The 15,979-nt window shown below is 38.2% G+C and overlaps 1 protein-coding gene across 1 annotated transcript; it reads right to left on the reverse strand.

The window, feature by feature from the left end:
* Positions 1 to 8,241: 8,241 nt before the first annotated feature.
* Positions 8,242 to 13,660, reverse strand: c11h1orf52 (chromosome 11 C1orf52 homolog). Its single transcript, XM_086090073.1, has 3 exons — positions 13,219 to 13,660; positions 11,977 to 12,187; positions 8,242 to 10,711 (listed from the first exon to the last, which is right to left on the reverse strand). Exons 1-3 carry the CDS (start codon positions 13,519 to 13,521, stop codon positions 10,551 to 10,553), a joined length of 675 nt encoding a protein of 224 aa, XP_085946199.1. The 5' UTR covers positions 13,522 to 13,660; the 3' UTR covers positions 8,242 to 10,550.
* Positions 13,661 to 15,979: the final 2,319 nt, after the last annotated feature.

The raw sequence follows: 15,979 nt of genomic DNA on the forward strand, positions 1-15,979 counted from the left end.
GCTCTCTTTCTCTCTCTCTCTCTCTCTCTCTCTCTCTCTCTCTCTCTCTCTCTCTCTCTCTCTCTCTGGGAAGGAGAAAGTGATAGAAAACCCTCTTGTATTCCATGCCTGCCAAGATCGGATTGAATGGAAATTTTAATAAATTTATGAATAAAGCAGCAGATGAATCGAACTCTTCTAAGAAATATGGTGACACTGAAATGTTTTTTTTTGTTGTGTGACAGCACAATGTATACAGTAAAAAAAAAAAAATGCTGATTTCCAAAGTCAAGTACTGTACGTCTCTCTCTCTCTCTCTCCCTCTTTACCATTGATAGCCTGATGCAGCATCCGCATAAACTTTTTCCACATCGTATTATTTATTTAGCACCATCTAGTGGTGAACTAATTAAAAACCCACAATAAATTTCAATAATATGCAAAAATGTTCCATCACATCAACAATTTTTAAAATATGATTATAGGTCTAGTAATCGCTGACTAAATCACATGGGTCTCGCCCCACAGGAGGCTGGCATGTTTCGCTGCCATCATTCTGCTACAGATACCCGAAGGAGAAGAATTTTGCGACCGTATATTTAGCCTCTGGTGGTGCTTGCAGCTAGTGTGAGGCCCAAAGGGTCGTTCGCTGCTTACCTTTTACAGCTGGGGCCTGCAGGGGGTCATCGCTGAATCCCATGATTCGTGCTACCACCGCTTGTCTTCCTCTGCTTTGCTCTCGCTTTACCGCTAGCCGCTTTTGTTAGCTGCTCCAATAGTTCTTATTAGCCACTCCAGCGAGTTCTTGCTAGTCACTGTTGCTTGCTGCTTCCGCTGCTCGTGGTCACTCATTCCAAATAATAATTTGTAGTAATTGGGGCTAGCCTGCCTTGCAATGTGAGGTCTCTCCGAGTCGCCGTAGTGCGCGTGCTTCAAAATTGTTGCATTCTCCTACTTCACCATTACATGGCACTAAAAATACACACTGTCACTTTAATGGTGGCAAATTGAAATACATTTTTTTATTGCATGTGTTGGGAGTTTAAATTACATCTCTTATAACAAAAGCTACACACAAACGATCAAGGTTCATCCTCATTATTGCACAAAAGAAGGCTATTATATTTTTACCTCCACGCCAACACCATGCACTGACTCCCACAAGATGTATTGCTGCAGATTATTGAACTGACACTTTTATCTCAAGTGTATCTTGAGTAATCCCCTCTTCTTTGACCTCGCGGCTAACCCTGTCCAAGATGGCAGCACAACCTCGGGCTTTAAAAGAGCTGAGGCAGCAGAGAAAAGGAATGAAACATTCTTCACTTGAACCTTAAGCCATTTGTTTGCTGTTGCCTTTACCTGGAATGTGTAAAAGGACAAGCTGCTGAAAAGCTGCTAGTGTGTGAGTGTGTATGTGCCCAGTAGAACTGTTGTGAAAACACGAATACACGCACACAAATTCAGAACTTGTTGTAGTAGTCTTTTAAGTACATTTTCTATCTGAGGACATTTATCGCCAAAGCTATGCATCAACAGGGCCCCTGTGTTCCCCCGCCTCCCAGCCATCACCATCACTACCCTCAGTAAAACATGATAAGCATCTGTTATTACACTGCAGGAGCCATGGAGGCCCTGACGCCTCAGCCTGCCTCCCCGACTGACTGACTGACTAGACCCTGTCTGGGCAGTTATTTTCAGGTCAAAACCTGCAGGCTGCATAGTGTGTTTTGTGAGAGGGGGGTGGGGGGCAGAGGAGAGGAAGGGGGGGGTTGTGGGCAAAGAGACCACATGTTTGAGGAACGGCACAAACCTTTGGACTCCAATGTAGGACACATTCAGTACAGAGTGTGGACAGTCTGTTTTTATAAATGATGGTTAATGATGGCTTTTGCTTTTATTTTTATGTTTGTATTTCTGGAATACTTGCCATGATATGCCAGAGAGGGGAAATAATAAATTAAAAAACATACAGCATTCATCAGAAGAGAACACAAATAAGACACATTATACACTTGTATAATGCTGCTGTACACGCCGACTCCAGAGGAAGTCTTTCTTTTCTGTGTTCTCCGCACAACCACCGCCCCTGACTACCAGTCACTTTCACCCTTTGTGAAGGCAGTGGCAGAACATCTGCTAAGTTGCCACCCTTTCACAAGATCTGGTCAGACAGAAATAAAGCTGTGCCTGTGAAAGCATGAAAGCAGAAGAAAATGGACAGACTCTATATTTAGGTGCATCTGTGTGTGTGCGTGCACCTGACTGTGTGTTGGAGCTTCGCAGCTGTTGGGTCTCCCCTCCTGATGGCTGCCCATTGTTCCCACTCTCTCTGTCTCTGGCTCGCCTCTCTATCCCGGCTGCTTTATGGGCTTTCCCTTTTTCTGAATGTGCACCGCAACTAAATTTATGTGCTGGACACAAGCCTTTCTCAGGGTATAAATTAGGCTGGATGATGGCTGTCAGAGAAGCCTTGTCCAGGGGCCTGCAGCTTTATGCCATGGAGAATCACATTATTAGCTGTTATTCGTTCATATTTTACAAAGATATAAGATCATAAAAGCCTCCCTACAAATCAGTCATGATAGTTATTAGAGTGTCACAATTAAATAGTGGATGTGGTCGTTTGAACAAAATATTTTATCATACTAATACTAAACAATAACTAATTTGCTCCCAAAAACGTATAAATATGTTCTATTTTAAATATTACCATGCTCCCAAAGACGTATGTATTGATTCAAATGTTTTTTTTTTAATGCTAAAGCATACAGAAGGCTTTGATGCAGCCTCTGAACTGAAGAGAACGCTTGAAGCAATGGTAGTAATTATAAAAATGGCCAGCAGGTGCAGCAGAGTATAAGAGATCAACCACGGCCATGTTGCAAAAAGCTCTTTCCCCCTTTGTTTTAAACAGATTTGTGAATAATGATGAAACTTAGCTATATTCTAATGCTAATTGCTGCAAAATGGAAACAGATAGAAATATACTTTTTTTTCCCCTGATGAAAATAGAGACTCTAATATTTCTTTGGGTAGGTTCATTTTTGTATAGCATTAGAACACAATATTCTGTGGGCCTTGCAAAATCAGTCCAATCCAATGAAACAGCTGGGAGATAAGGGGGTTGCTTTAGTGAAAATGGCTGGGAGTGAATGAGATAACATGCAAAATAAAAAATAAAATGAAATCATACAGGACACTCAGATTTGATTCCACTGGACACTTAACCAATTCTGGATAAAACCTTACCTCCATTGACATCTGACACACACAAAAAAACGTAACTGTAAGAACTGACAGCGATAAAAGTGTCTCAACATGTTAAATGAGTCGCTCATGCTAATTGTTTGCAAATGTGCTTTCTGGACCATATCCAGATGAAAATCATTTTGCATTGCAGCTGATAATAGCAATGAGTAGAATCTGTCAAGGTTGAAGAGTGGACAAAAGCTCAACATTTTAAAAATTATTTTTAATTAAGAAAACATTGGAGTGCCTTTTTTGCGTTTCTTGTCCAATTACAATGAGGCAATCAGTGGATTCTGGTTGCTGTACAGTACATATATTGCAAAAACAAGGCAAGTTGGTGGCAATGAATGGCCTTTATTGGAAAGCCACATGCAGACTAGTATTGCAATACTGCTAACAGGTAACTCCTTGATGCAACATACAATAAAATGAATAATCCAAACATAAACAAGCGGGAGTCTGCAGTACAGTATTAAAATTGCTTGCTATTTGAATGCAGCCCCATTTAATGTGCCAGCTCAGTGGCCTTGTGGTAGAGTGTCCGCCCTGAGACTGGGAGGTTGTGGGTTCAATCCCCGGCTGGGTAAAAATCTGTCTGCTTGACACTCAGCATTAAGGGTTGGAATTGGTTGGTTAGATTACCAAATGATTCCCGAGCGCGGCTCCTGCTGCTGCTCACCGCTCCCTCAGGGGATGGATCAAATGTGGAACGAATTTCGCCCCACTTAGTTGGGTGTGACAATTAATGAATCCCTCCCCACTAAGAGTCTCTGACCAAAGGTCATTTTACTTAATATTATGTACAGTTTAAAAAAAAGACAAAAAGGAAAAAACACAGAAGGAAAACATTCCTGTATGAAAAGTGAGAAAAAATTGCAGTTCTTTTGTTGTGGGCCAAGAGACTTTCAGTTGTAACAGGACAGCAGAAGATGATGAACTCTTTTGATTCACATTTACATTCAGATAAACAAAATTCAATGGATTATTTTTGTGTTCTTGTACCCAGTCTCAACAACTTCTCATGACAGTCGAGTTGTGTAATTTTTGCGTAATCCTGCTAACAAATTCAAGTATCACATAACAATAGCTCACCAGTGAAAGAGCAGGTAAGAGCTAAGTTGCATCCAAAGATTTTCCAGCATGCATGTGAAGTGGATGAATGGAGAATATTTTCATGGTGAAGGCCAACTTGGTTAAGGCCACTCTAGAGAAGGTCATCTAACAACATCTACAATTAGGAGAGTACTTGATGAACGTTTATTCAGAAAGTGGAGTACAAGAAAAAAACAACTGCCAATATCCATGAAGAATCAGGACTGACTTTGCCAAAACCAACAAAAACGTTAGGTGAGAAGAGGAAAGGTAAGAAGGCAAGGAAAGTTATTCATTAACTACAGGTTTGAGGAAACGTTTTGAGAGGCAGCGAGTAAGGTCACTTCTAGAGGTGGAATGTTTTTATTTATATGTTTAAAGGGACAGTGTGTATACGTATTAGTCCTGGGACGATGCACTTCTGTCGCGATCCAATCCGGATCCAGATACTTTGGTGGCGATCCGATATGTATTGCGATACTTAAAAAAAAAAGAAAAAAAGATACATTTTATTTTTGGGCTTTTGGGGCTATTATTAACCTTAACATGTGTATAAAATGTTTTTAAAAAAGGATCATCCGGTCGGGATGGCCCATATTTCACATGGCTCATGTTTTGTTTTTTTAAATTAGGAAAACAATATTATCATGCATTATCAATGTCAGCCATCTGTTTTGGTAAATCCATTAATAATATCTATGCTAAGAATTTCCAAAAAACGTCTCTGAATCCGGACCAACATTACCGTGGCTATGTCCACCTTATGCGCACTTTGACCAAACATTAAATGATTAGCTTCTCCACATCTGATTTAAAAGAGAAAACAAATAGGGAACTGAGCAGCCCACGTTTCTTTCTATAATAAATCCCCAAGATATGAATGAACGCAATCAATGCTTTCCGAGAGGCTTTTCTTAAACTGAATTGTTCGCAGGTTTTTATATTCTACATTTAATATATAAAAGTTAGGACTTACTTTTTAAAAACATCTAGTAGTCATTCATCCATTTTCCGAACTGCTTCTTTTCACAATGGTCCACACCAAGCTGGAGAGCCTCCTCGCTGGAGCTCCCCTGTTCCGGTGCTCCAATGTCCAGCCATTCTCTAAACAAACTATTCTGACTGGCGTGCTGAATTATTTCAAAAGTCCAACTTTTCGACGGCGCGCGCTTCGTTCGGGTGCTGTTGTGGAGCGCTCTAGCCAACAGTTGACGCTGTCGAAGCGGCCACGACAAGCACCGGCCACACGAACGATGCTGAGCTGAAAGCCTGCACTTCTATACACTTGTGGCCTTAAACATTTCTGGTAGAAAGACAGATGTTTGCCCTGCAATTGCTTCATCGGCGGCGGTGGCGTTCGCGTTTGGTTGCTGCAGCACAAGGCATATTATCTAGTAGGCTAGTAGGCTACACTCTAGTTTGTGTGTTTTTTTGAGTTGCCTCTAAGCTGCAGTGGCGCAGTGCTGCCACCTATCAGCTTGGCAGATTAAGATATGACAGGCTCCTTGTAAGCAGCCGGTGGTGCAGGCGCTGCACGACAATATAAGGTATCCAAAAGTATTGATACTCACTTAATGGATCGATACTGCTGATCGGGATAGACAGTATCGCAATGTATTGCCAAACGATATTTCATCCCAGGCCTAATACGTATAATCATAGGTCTAATAATCAGTAATTATATTACATTATGGTCTCGCTGTCCCTTATAACTAGCTGTAGCTAGCCTCTGGTGGTGCTTGCAACCCGTGTCAGACACGATGGGTCCCTGTCGACTGACGTTTACCTTCCACAGCTGGGGCCTGCAGATGGCCGTCAGCTCATAGTTGAGTCTCTTGATCTGGACTCCCATCACATGTCTCTCTCTGCTTTACTATCGCTAGCTTTTGCTAGCTTCTTCCGCTAGCCACTCCAGCTAGTTCTTGCTACCTGCTCTTGTTAACTGCTCCAGCGAGTTCTTGATAGCCACTCTTGCTCCCGGTCCCGCTAGTTGCTGTTCGACAGGCTGCTCGCTCACTCACTGTCGCTCGTCGAACTGCTCACTTGCTAGGCTTGCAAAGTGTGGTCTCTCTGAGGCACAGTCATGCGCGCGCTTCAAAGTGCACATGCTTTGTACATCGGTTGTTGCATTCTATTAGTTAACCACGCAATGACACTAAATTCTATACACTGAGCCTTTAAATTATGCTTTCTGTTAAAAGCCTACCAGCCTGCTTATATGAAAAAATATGAAGTGGTTGCGCGTTGGAATGAATAGAGTCGTCTCTCTGCAATCTAACTCTAAAGTCTAACCGCAGCATTGTTTAAAGGATATGTGGAAAAATGTTAGCTCAAATTCAAGGACACCACTTTGGAAATATTCTGCTGCCGTCAGTCATCTGTGCTACACTATTACAGTAAATTATAATATTATACTTCTGTCTGAGCATTTCATTGAGATCTAAACTGTGGCTTACATCGTACAGAGTACAAAGTTAATATATAACCAGGCATGTGATTTGACCAAAGTGAAATTATCTGAAAATTTAGCCGGGGGTCTGGGGGCCGCGGGCACTCAGTTAGGTCCAGAGCTCATGGGTTTTCCGTGTTTTTGAGTACTTTCAATGCACTCAGATGACAAAGAAATAGACAAAACAACAGCATAAATTTTCAATGTATATTGAACTATCCCATATAAAATTGCAGTTTTAGTCAACTCAAAATCAGTCACATTCAAAAACATTGGACTGCCTTTGCTTTTAAAAACTATCACTGAGAATATCATCATATATATTTACCATGCAATAAATCATTTAATCAATCATTCTTAATTTAATACATAATGCATAACAAAAACATAAAATACCTCATGCAGCAAGCTCTGGTAAAAACACAATCATGCATTCGGATTGACTAAGATCATCTCTGTAACTGCATACATCAAGATAGTCAACATATTGAAACCTGAAAAGTGCAAACATGCAGCATTCATTTGAGTTTGTGTCAATGATTAACCATGTTAAATATTTATGACCATTTTTATTACGTTATAATATTTTCGAAAATTTGATTTCGATTAATTTGAAACGTTTACCACCGACCTCAAAATTCACGACTCTGTCAGCAACTGGTACAGGTTGTTGGGGTGGATCACGTCTCTCTATTACCGCTTCCGATTGTGATGTCAATAAGGTCTGGAGGCCGTAAAGTTTTGGAGTTTTCGTTCGGGCACCGAAACTTCCAGCGATGGAATAATTTGTTGTTCTTGACTGGAGTTCTTTCACGTGTTTTTTGCTCTTTGCGTGACTTTCAAGAGCTTTGAAACCTCTCCCACCATAGTCAATGGTATCATGGCACCAAATGCAAAGCGCTTTCCCGGCACGATCGATCTTCCGAATAAAGTCACTGAACAAATTCGTCACAGTCTTCTTTCCAACATTTGTAGATATATCCTTCTCTAACCAGTCCCATCGAAACTTGTTTTTTACGATCTTGTCAATTTCCTTAACTCGCGGAGCATCTTTGCGTTCGATCACGGACATTTCTTTAAACACCCGGCAAAAACGTCTGAGAAATGAACAATGGCATACTCCTGTGCCTTTATAACAAGCGCGTTTATTGGTCAACAAACAATGGCATACGCCTATGCCTTTATAACAAGCGCTCTTATTGGTCAACACGGAGACTTCCGCCAATCGCAAGATCGGTTTCATTTCAGTTGCGGAAACACTAAAACGGAATGCTGTAGAGAGACGAAATCGGATTTTTTTTTTGGGGGGGAGATAAAAAAAGCGGAATTCCGCGAATTAGCGGAAAAATCACATGCCTGTATAACTTAAGTAAAAAAAGAAAAATCAATCTGTCAGTGCTGTGTTAATGCTAAAACTGTGCATAATGTACGATCAGAAAAAAATCCTGAAAAATGATTATTTCTCACAATAATTATCAACAATGATTTAATAAGGGAGGAAACATTCATATGAATATACAACACTTTTCCTCTAAAACTGTGTATACATTTTTTCAAATGATTACCTTGTACCGAATTTCTAAACAATTACAATGCCCCATTAAAGCGATAACCTATTAGGCAGACTCAAATCAAATCAATTGTCATCAACATTTACCATTTAATTTACAATTATTTGTCATTCTACAGTTTGAAAAACTTCTCTGGATCATCACAGAGAGCAGTTTCTAATGTAAGTTTTGGGACGTGTTACATTGCCGTTCCAAACCAGTGCAAATGTCAGGATCCCTGCCTAAGTACAGTACAATAATAAAGCAGTTGTTAATTTAAGCATCTAACAAGTGTGCAAAATTATGATAGAGCACTTATTTTCAAATTCACCATTTTCAATTAGTGATGGACAAAAATGAAGCTTCATGACTTGTGATCTTTTGACTGACCTAGATTGAGCTTTTGGTTTAAAGGCGCAAAGGAAACGTAATCCATTTCCGTTGCACTAGCCTTTCTCTTCTACCAATAGCACCATCTAGAGGAGTTAAAGAATATTGCAAGTGCTTCATGAAGCTTTATCCATCCATCCATCAATTTTCTTAACCGCTTGTCCTCACAAGGGTCGCTGGAGCCTATCCCAGCTGGCTTCGGGCAGTAGGTGGGGTACACCCTGAACTGGTTGCTCATGAAGCTTTACTTTCAAATTTCAAGTTTCAATGCATTACATGGCATACACAGCTTCTTGTGCGCACCCAAAACTACAATATGTAATATTATTTGACCATTTATATTATGATGGGATATTCAAAACAAATATCTGAGAGTTTTCCCAACGATAAGATGCATGTGGGATGAGTACTTCATGGCAATCATGGCTTAATGGCTATAAATTGATACAATCAGTCTGCGGGTACGCATTACAGACAAGACCAGGCTCATACCTGGAAGCTGGAATCTTATCAGAAGCACATTTACCGCAATTTCATGCCTAACGGTGATGACAGATAGGGTGGAAGAATTCCTGTGATCACCAAACTGTTCTTTCATCAATTATAGGTGGGGGAATATTGCTTTGAATTCACATTGGGGGGTGTCTGGTTATATACTTATAACACACCTACATTTATGTTTTTAATTGGGGGGAAAAGTGCACTACATTTTGTTTTATTTTTGTACTGCATTAACTTTACAGAACACACACCTGGGGACAAAATGTGTGGCAATTTTTTTTTTTGAGATTGATAATGTCACAGGTTTTTCAAAAGTGAAACAAATTCCCAAAATGAGAGCAACGTATGTTTGTAATGTATTTTCTGAATACCAAAGAAAAATTAGTTCTAGAGGCCCAATTTGTAAAATTCTGCAATTCAAGAAAAAGCAATCCAGTTATGACATCATATAAAGGAAACTTTGCTGTTCCGTTGTTTGGTGGTTATAATGAATTAAAAACAAAGGAACCCTTTAATAAAATTAGGTCATGAAAATTCTGAGATTTATTAGATTTTTCAATGTGCATGCATTTTACTGTAATTATCAAAAATAACGTAATGGTAAATCTGCACACCACAACAATGATGGCATTCCACTGTTTAGTTGACATTCCTTACTTGAGCACGGGTGCATTAATTGTAAAAAGGAAATAATGTTGCATTACACATCCAACGAGATCAGAGCTGAGACAAGTACAAAATAGACAAGTACATTTTTGAGTGGTGTAATGGTGCCATCTGGTGCAAAAAGCAGCAAAACACAGCTCTTTGTTGGCAGTAGTATTGGTGGCAGTAGAATTGACAAATCCTGTGTTCAGTACAACGGTTTAACAAAAGGTGCAGAGCTCCACACAAACGCTTGTTAGCTGATGACGTTAATGAACATGATATTAAAATAGCAAGATCATACTTCTTTTTTTTTTGCGATCCATAATAGCAAAGCCTCATTAATATTTACCTTCTCTGGTAACAATTTCATTTAAGCTTGTATGTTTGTTTGGTGCATCAAGAAAAGGTGATACAAAAAATCAGCTATTTAGAGTGACATGAATTGATTCAAGTCACTGTGAATGTAAATGTTTAAGTAGTATTAAAAGTGAGGTGCACCCAAATGAAGCCAGAAAACACACCACAATAAATTACATCACATAGCAGTCCAGTTGCCCACGCACACACTTTCCAGTCCAAGGATAGCAATCTAAATGCCCCTTGTGCTAATGTTCTTTACTGATGAAACACAAAAAGTTGATCAAATAAAATAAAATGAAGCCAATTCCATTTTAGAGCAACTTTGGATTTCACTCAACCTTTTGTCTGAGGATTCTTTTTTCCTCTTCAACAAAACTCTTGTCTGAAGTGGCTTGTCCCATGTCTCTCTTCCTCTTCTCCTTTTGCTGGAAGCTCTCCACCCGACGTTTCTTGGTTGACGAATGTGAAGGTGATGTCTTGGACTCCTCGTCTAATCAGCAGATAAAAGTTTTGGTGGAATAGTCACAATTTGAAATGATCATTGTAAAAATATTTAACAAAACCACAATTATTCAAGTTTTGAGATTTTAGTTAGGTTTTTTTTTTTTTTTTTAACATGCCTTTGTGGTTTGCTATTCCTTTGCAACAGAGTGTCTTGGGCCAAAGAACATATTTTTAGGTAGCTCAAGATTTTAACCAGACTTACTTACTAAGTTTGATCCCCACATTGAATATTAAGTGTGGTGATGTGGTACGGGTATCGTGCAGTACACTATTGGTTTGTCTTCCACAATTAAAGTGCCATAAATGGTTGTTTCAAGATAAACAAAAGAATAAACAAATGGTACCTAAGCACTATGGGCGCCTCACTTTTTCCTCACAGACCTTTTGGGGTGGATTAATTTAATGTTCCAATTTTATGGAAATACTACTTTATAATACCACAGCTGATTCATATTCAAGAATATTTCAATTTAAATAACTGCAATAACAGAAAAAGTCTGTCTAAAATTGCAAATAGAAAATTATCGCCACTTTATGTTCTGTGGGGAGGACCTACTGCATTTGTTTTATTTATTTCCATTTATCGCCCTGTTCTGGAGGATGTTTTATCTTTGGTTGAAGACAATTGGGTTGTTGTTGTTGTTTTTTTTATAAATCACACCTACAAATATTATTTTGGCTTTTTTTTTTTTTTTTTTTTAAAGAACTGCAATGTACACCATTTTTAAATACTATGTTATTGTTGGGTAAAATGTTTATTTTTAAAGTAAAACAACATTAACACTTGTGTTTAAAATATTTTAGTGTTGATTGTTTTTGTTAATTTATGTTTCTGTTGTGATGATGATTATGACAATGATGATGATTAGAATGATGATGATACTTATAATGTTTGTGTGAGTGGTAAGGTGATTGTGTGCGTGTGGATGGATGTGTGCGTTGGGGGTTGGGTTTAAAACTTGTTTTGAATATGTGTTTGTTTTCTTTGTGAACATGTGGAATGAAGAAAAAAAGAGACTACCGGTAAAATAGTAATACAATTTCTCTTTATAACGGTGAATAAAGATCATTCTGTTTAGCGACGGAAATTGCTTGCGCCCCTTTCCTCTCCATGTCAAGGTCCAATTTGCCTCAAGTAACTGCTTGGTAAAAAAAACTGCAATTAGTGTTAACTTCAAGGTATGATAACATATCGCCACATGTAGTTATTCTTTTTTTTTTTTTTCATCTATAATAACAAGCTGTACTGACCTGAGTCAACATGTTGCTCTTCTGGAGGTAGGAACTGGGCTTTTCCTTTGTGAGCATTTGGCGCATCTTCACCATTGTCTTCATACACATTGGACCACTTTATAGCCATGTCCATGCCCGGAGGTGGTCCCTTCTTCTTCTCAGGCTCTGCTGCATAACTTTGGGGAGGGGGTACAGCATTTGTCATCCATGGCTTAAACTCTCTAGGTGCCTGAAAATAGCACAGGAAAGCAGGTACTTACTTACACAACTTAATCAACCTCTACCTGTACCATTACTGTCACAGTGCCATTATAGAAACCATCAATATTAGCGGTGTTAAAAATAAGAATCCATTCGGCAATATATCGCGGTATTACAGCGCACAATTCTTGTATCTATTCAATATGCAGCCGAATCGATTTTTAAATATACATTTTTGATGGAAATATTCATCAAAATGTCTTATTAGCGTTAGGGCTCACACTTAAAGCATGGAAGGATATTATAATAAACAACAAGAATATTAAGCCTTAAAATTTTATCTTAATGCTGTTCAAACCTGAAACAGGTTGCAACTTGTTTGTTAATACAGTGGCTCACAGTTATAAGCCTGAAGCACATTTTCATAAAAATCTTACAGTGTACATGTACAAGTTTACTGATAAGTATTTTCAAAATTTCAATCGCAATAATTGATTTATAGATTTGTATCGGGATTAATCGGTATTGAATCAAATTGTGACCTATGAATCGTGATACAGATTAGAATCGCAAGGTACTTGGCAATTCACACTTCTAATCAATACTATACAAAAATGCTATATAAATCATCATCATGCAACTGTGAACATATATAATCTGGACCAGATTAGAATCAATATTGATCCAGTAACATAGCATAAAACAAATAGATCATACTCATCAGAGATGCTACTTATTAAATGTAATAATTTGTGCACATCACTACAGATGTTTGCGCTAGTCAACGTTGGCTGAAACCAATTTTGCTCTGACCACAACAACCAGTGGACCGTTAAATGAAACCAAAAACAAAGAAGAAAAACAAAGATAAAGGTTGCAGTGCAGCCTAGAGAAACGCTATCAATTAAACATTTCATGGAACACAAACATGAATTTGGGTTGTAAATTATTGTGTCATTCGTTTGTCTATGTCTAGATCTCGATTCAGTAGATAATGCTGGTTGATTGATCAATAGAAACTAGGATATCACCGACCAATTAAAAACCAATTAAAATTACCTCTTCGGGAAGTTTAACCGCTAAATTATCCCAGTCAATCTCTTTATTCAGAGGATTGTAGAGAAACGCTGGTTTGGACACGGAGTTAAATAGCTCGTCGGGTTTAGGCAAACGATTTTCGCCGGCTTCTGCTTTGCTTTTTTGCTGGGAAGAGTTAGGCTCCCTTTTCGTCGCTTCTGTCTCTGGTTTCTGTCTGGGATCTCTCCGGCGGTGGTCAGCCTCCTCGTCCGAGTCGCTACTGTCGCTCAAATCGTCGTAACTCGAAAAGAAGCCTAAAGCGCCACTCTTCTTGTCTTCAGTCATTATGTAGGGCAAAGTATTTTCTTGTGCATTGATCGTTTAAGATAAATTGCATCCAAATTTGATTACTGGAACAAAAAAAACCCGCATTAAGTCGTTTATGTTTTCACAACCTTACTCCATTTTGAATCAGCCTCCAATGCAGTCGCCAAGTGGTTTGTTCTAATTGTCGTAAAAATTGTCGTAAAGAGTGGTCGCCATCTTGAACCGGGAGTCTCGCAACGGTCCTGTCCCTTCTTCTTTGGGCTTGAACACAGGAGAGTTTTTATATTAAAAACTAACAAAACAAATAAAATAATGTAAATAAATAAAAACACATTTACAACTGCTGGGTTAAAGTTTATTCTTATTCTTGTTCTTGTTCTTGTTCTTGTTCTTGTTCTTGTTCTTGTTCTTGTTCTTATTCTTAGGGCAAGCGGTTAAGAAGATGGATGGATTATTATTATTATTTTAGCTCATACTGGGTTGCAGTATTTAACCCACCAAAATTAATAACGAACGAATGAACAAATGAACGAATGAATGAATGAACGAATGAACGAACGAACGAACAAATGAACGAACGAACGAAATAGAAAGACATATATTAAGCAAACGAAGTAGTGTTTTTTTTGAAGAAGTAAGAAATTGTAAGATTTGTTGCTCCATACTGATGTGTCTGTTGCCCTTACAGTACAGATATAATTGGGTTACATATGAGTCAAATCTGATCTTTTTATTTGGGTTTGGTTTAATTATTTATTTGTTCAATAGGGGTGTACATATTAATGAACATTTCAATCGTTACAGAAAATGTAAATGTACTACTATTTCAGGAAGAGTAGGCTAAATCCCCCAATTAATATAATTTATATCAACATTATCTTATTTAGTAAAGGACTATAGTGTGACAAATCTTTGACAATTTTGTATTAAGGACTTAAAGTACAATATAGGGATGTGTGTGTCTTTCATTGGAAGAAGCCTTTGTATTTTAGGGTAAGGATCAGTATCTTGACATTTACCGGCAGATGCACCTATCATTTTGACCACTAGATGTCTGTGTAGTCAAGCAAAAGAAAAAGAAAAAAGTCAAAGGCTCCAGAAAAACCGGCAACATACATTAACACAGCACAGAATAAATCTAAAAATATACGTGTATTTCAGTTGTGTAGTTTTAACAGCGTCTACCTGTTTATAGTACTGTCACCTGGCCATTCACTTACAGCAGCTGCAAGCATCCTTCAACATGACATGTAGCCTACTGCTTTCATGTTAGAAAAAAAGTCAGCAAGACAGAGAGAGCCTTTGGCCTTGTGCACAGGTCAAACTCCTACCTGACAGAGCACAGCATCAAGGACCCATAAATCGTAAATCTCCCCCCAAAAGCCACTGCTCACGTTCCATTCCTGTCTTCTCTCCGTCACTCCCCTCCCATCATCTTCCATAGCAGAATGCTTTTTGCAGTTTAGCATTTCAAAGGTTAGTTGCTTGAATGCACAGCAGTTGTGCCTCATGATTTACTGGAAGTCCAGTCCGAACAAATCCTGCGAGTGTGATCACATTTATGGGAAAATGTGTGTCTTCTCTACTGCTTGGGGGCAATGCATTTATCTCTCTCTATCTCAACTTTGCTGAATGGACTTGTTTGATTGCATTTCTCTTTCTTCATCTCCCTTATTGGTAGATTTATTCTACCTACTATATTATACTCACAACTTTTAATGGAAACCAAAAAGACAACTATGCAGTTACTATTTTTGAAAGATAGTCTAATAAGGCAGCAATGATGTCTCATGGAAATAAAAATCTACATATTGCCATCAGTGTCTCCCTAACAAACATGTTGGCAACAAGTTTTACAATTTGAAGCCATTTAAATAAATGAATGCACAATATTGAAAGGAAAAAATCTAATTCAGAAATAATTTTAAAGATTTTAAGCTTAAGTGAAGAGCACATAATATAAATACAACTATTGACCTTTAGTCCTAATACATCTAATGGTTGTCATCATTTCTCCATTTCCCACTAATACATTTACCTTGGAAAGCATAATTAAACTTTTCACAAATGTTACAATGCTACAAATGTGAAAGCAGTGTGCATTATCAAGACACTGAAAATCCATGTGTTTCTTGCTCACTTGAGCAAGGCACCTGTCCCAACCCTCAGCTTTTTCACTCTGAATTACTACTTGAATGCAATACAAATTAACATGATGAATACAAAATACAATTATATAAAAATAAAACAAAGATACAGAATATGATTTTTTTCCATTCCTAAAAAACAAAACAAAACAAACAACACCATCATAAAATGAAAATTGAAAGTCCCACCCAACATTTTTATAATCATTCATTTAATTGATTGGTTTTGCAAGATAATGTAAGATAAATGACAAAACATATGCAGGTAGATGTCAAACTTAAAACAGGGATGTCCGAATACCACATATTTTCAGATCGTCACCAAAATG

Source organism: Leptonotus elevatus, chromosome 11 (genome assembly GCF_054856555.1).
Source record: "Leptonotus elevatus isolate MCC_2025b chromosome 11, RoL_Lele_1.0, whole genome shotgun sequence".
NCBI lineage: Eukaryota > Metazoa > Chordata > Actinopteri > Syngnathiformes > Syngnathidae > Leptonotus > Leptonotus elevatus.

Bases quoted from the DNA above. Each gene is read 5' to 3' on its own strand.
- c11h1orf52 (XM_086090073.1), bottom strand. From the start codon at position 13,521: ATGACTGAAGACAAGAAGAGTGGCGCTTTAGGCTTCTTTTCGAGTTAC. The intron at 12,188-13,218 runs GTAATTTTAATT...TGCTATTTTCAG, and splicing joins CGGTTAAACTTCCCGAAGAG to GCACCTAGAGAGTTTAAGCC. The intron at 10,712-11,976 runs GTCAGTACAGCT...TCTGCTGATTAG, and splicing joins AGAGCAACATGTTGACTCAG to ACGAGGAGTCCAAGACATCA.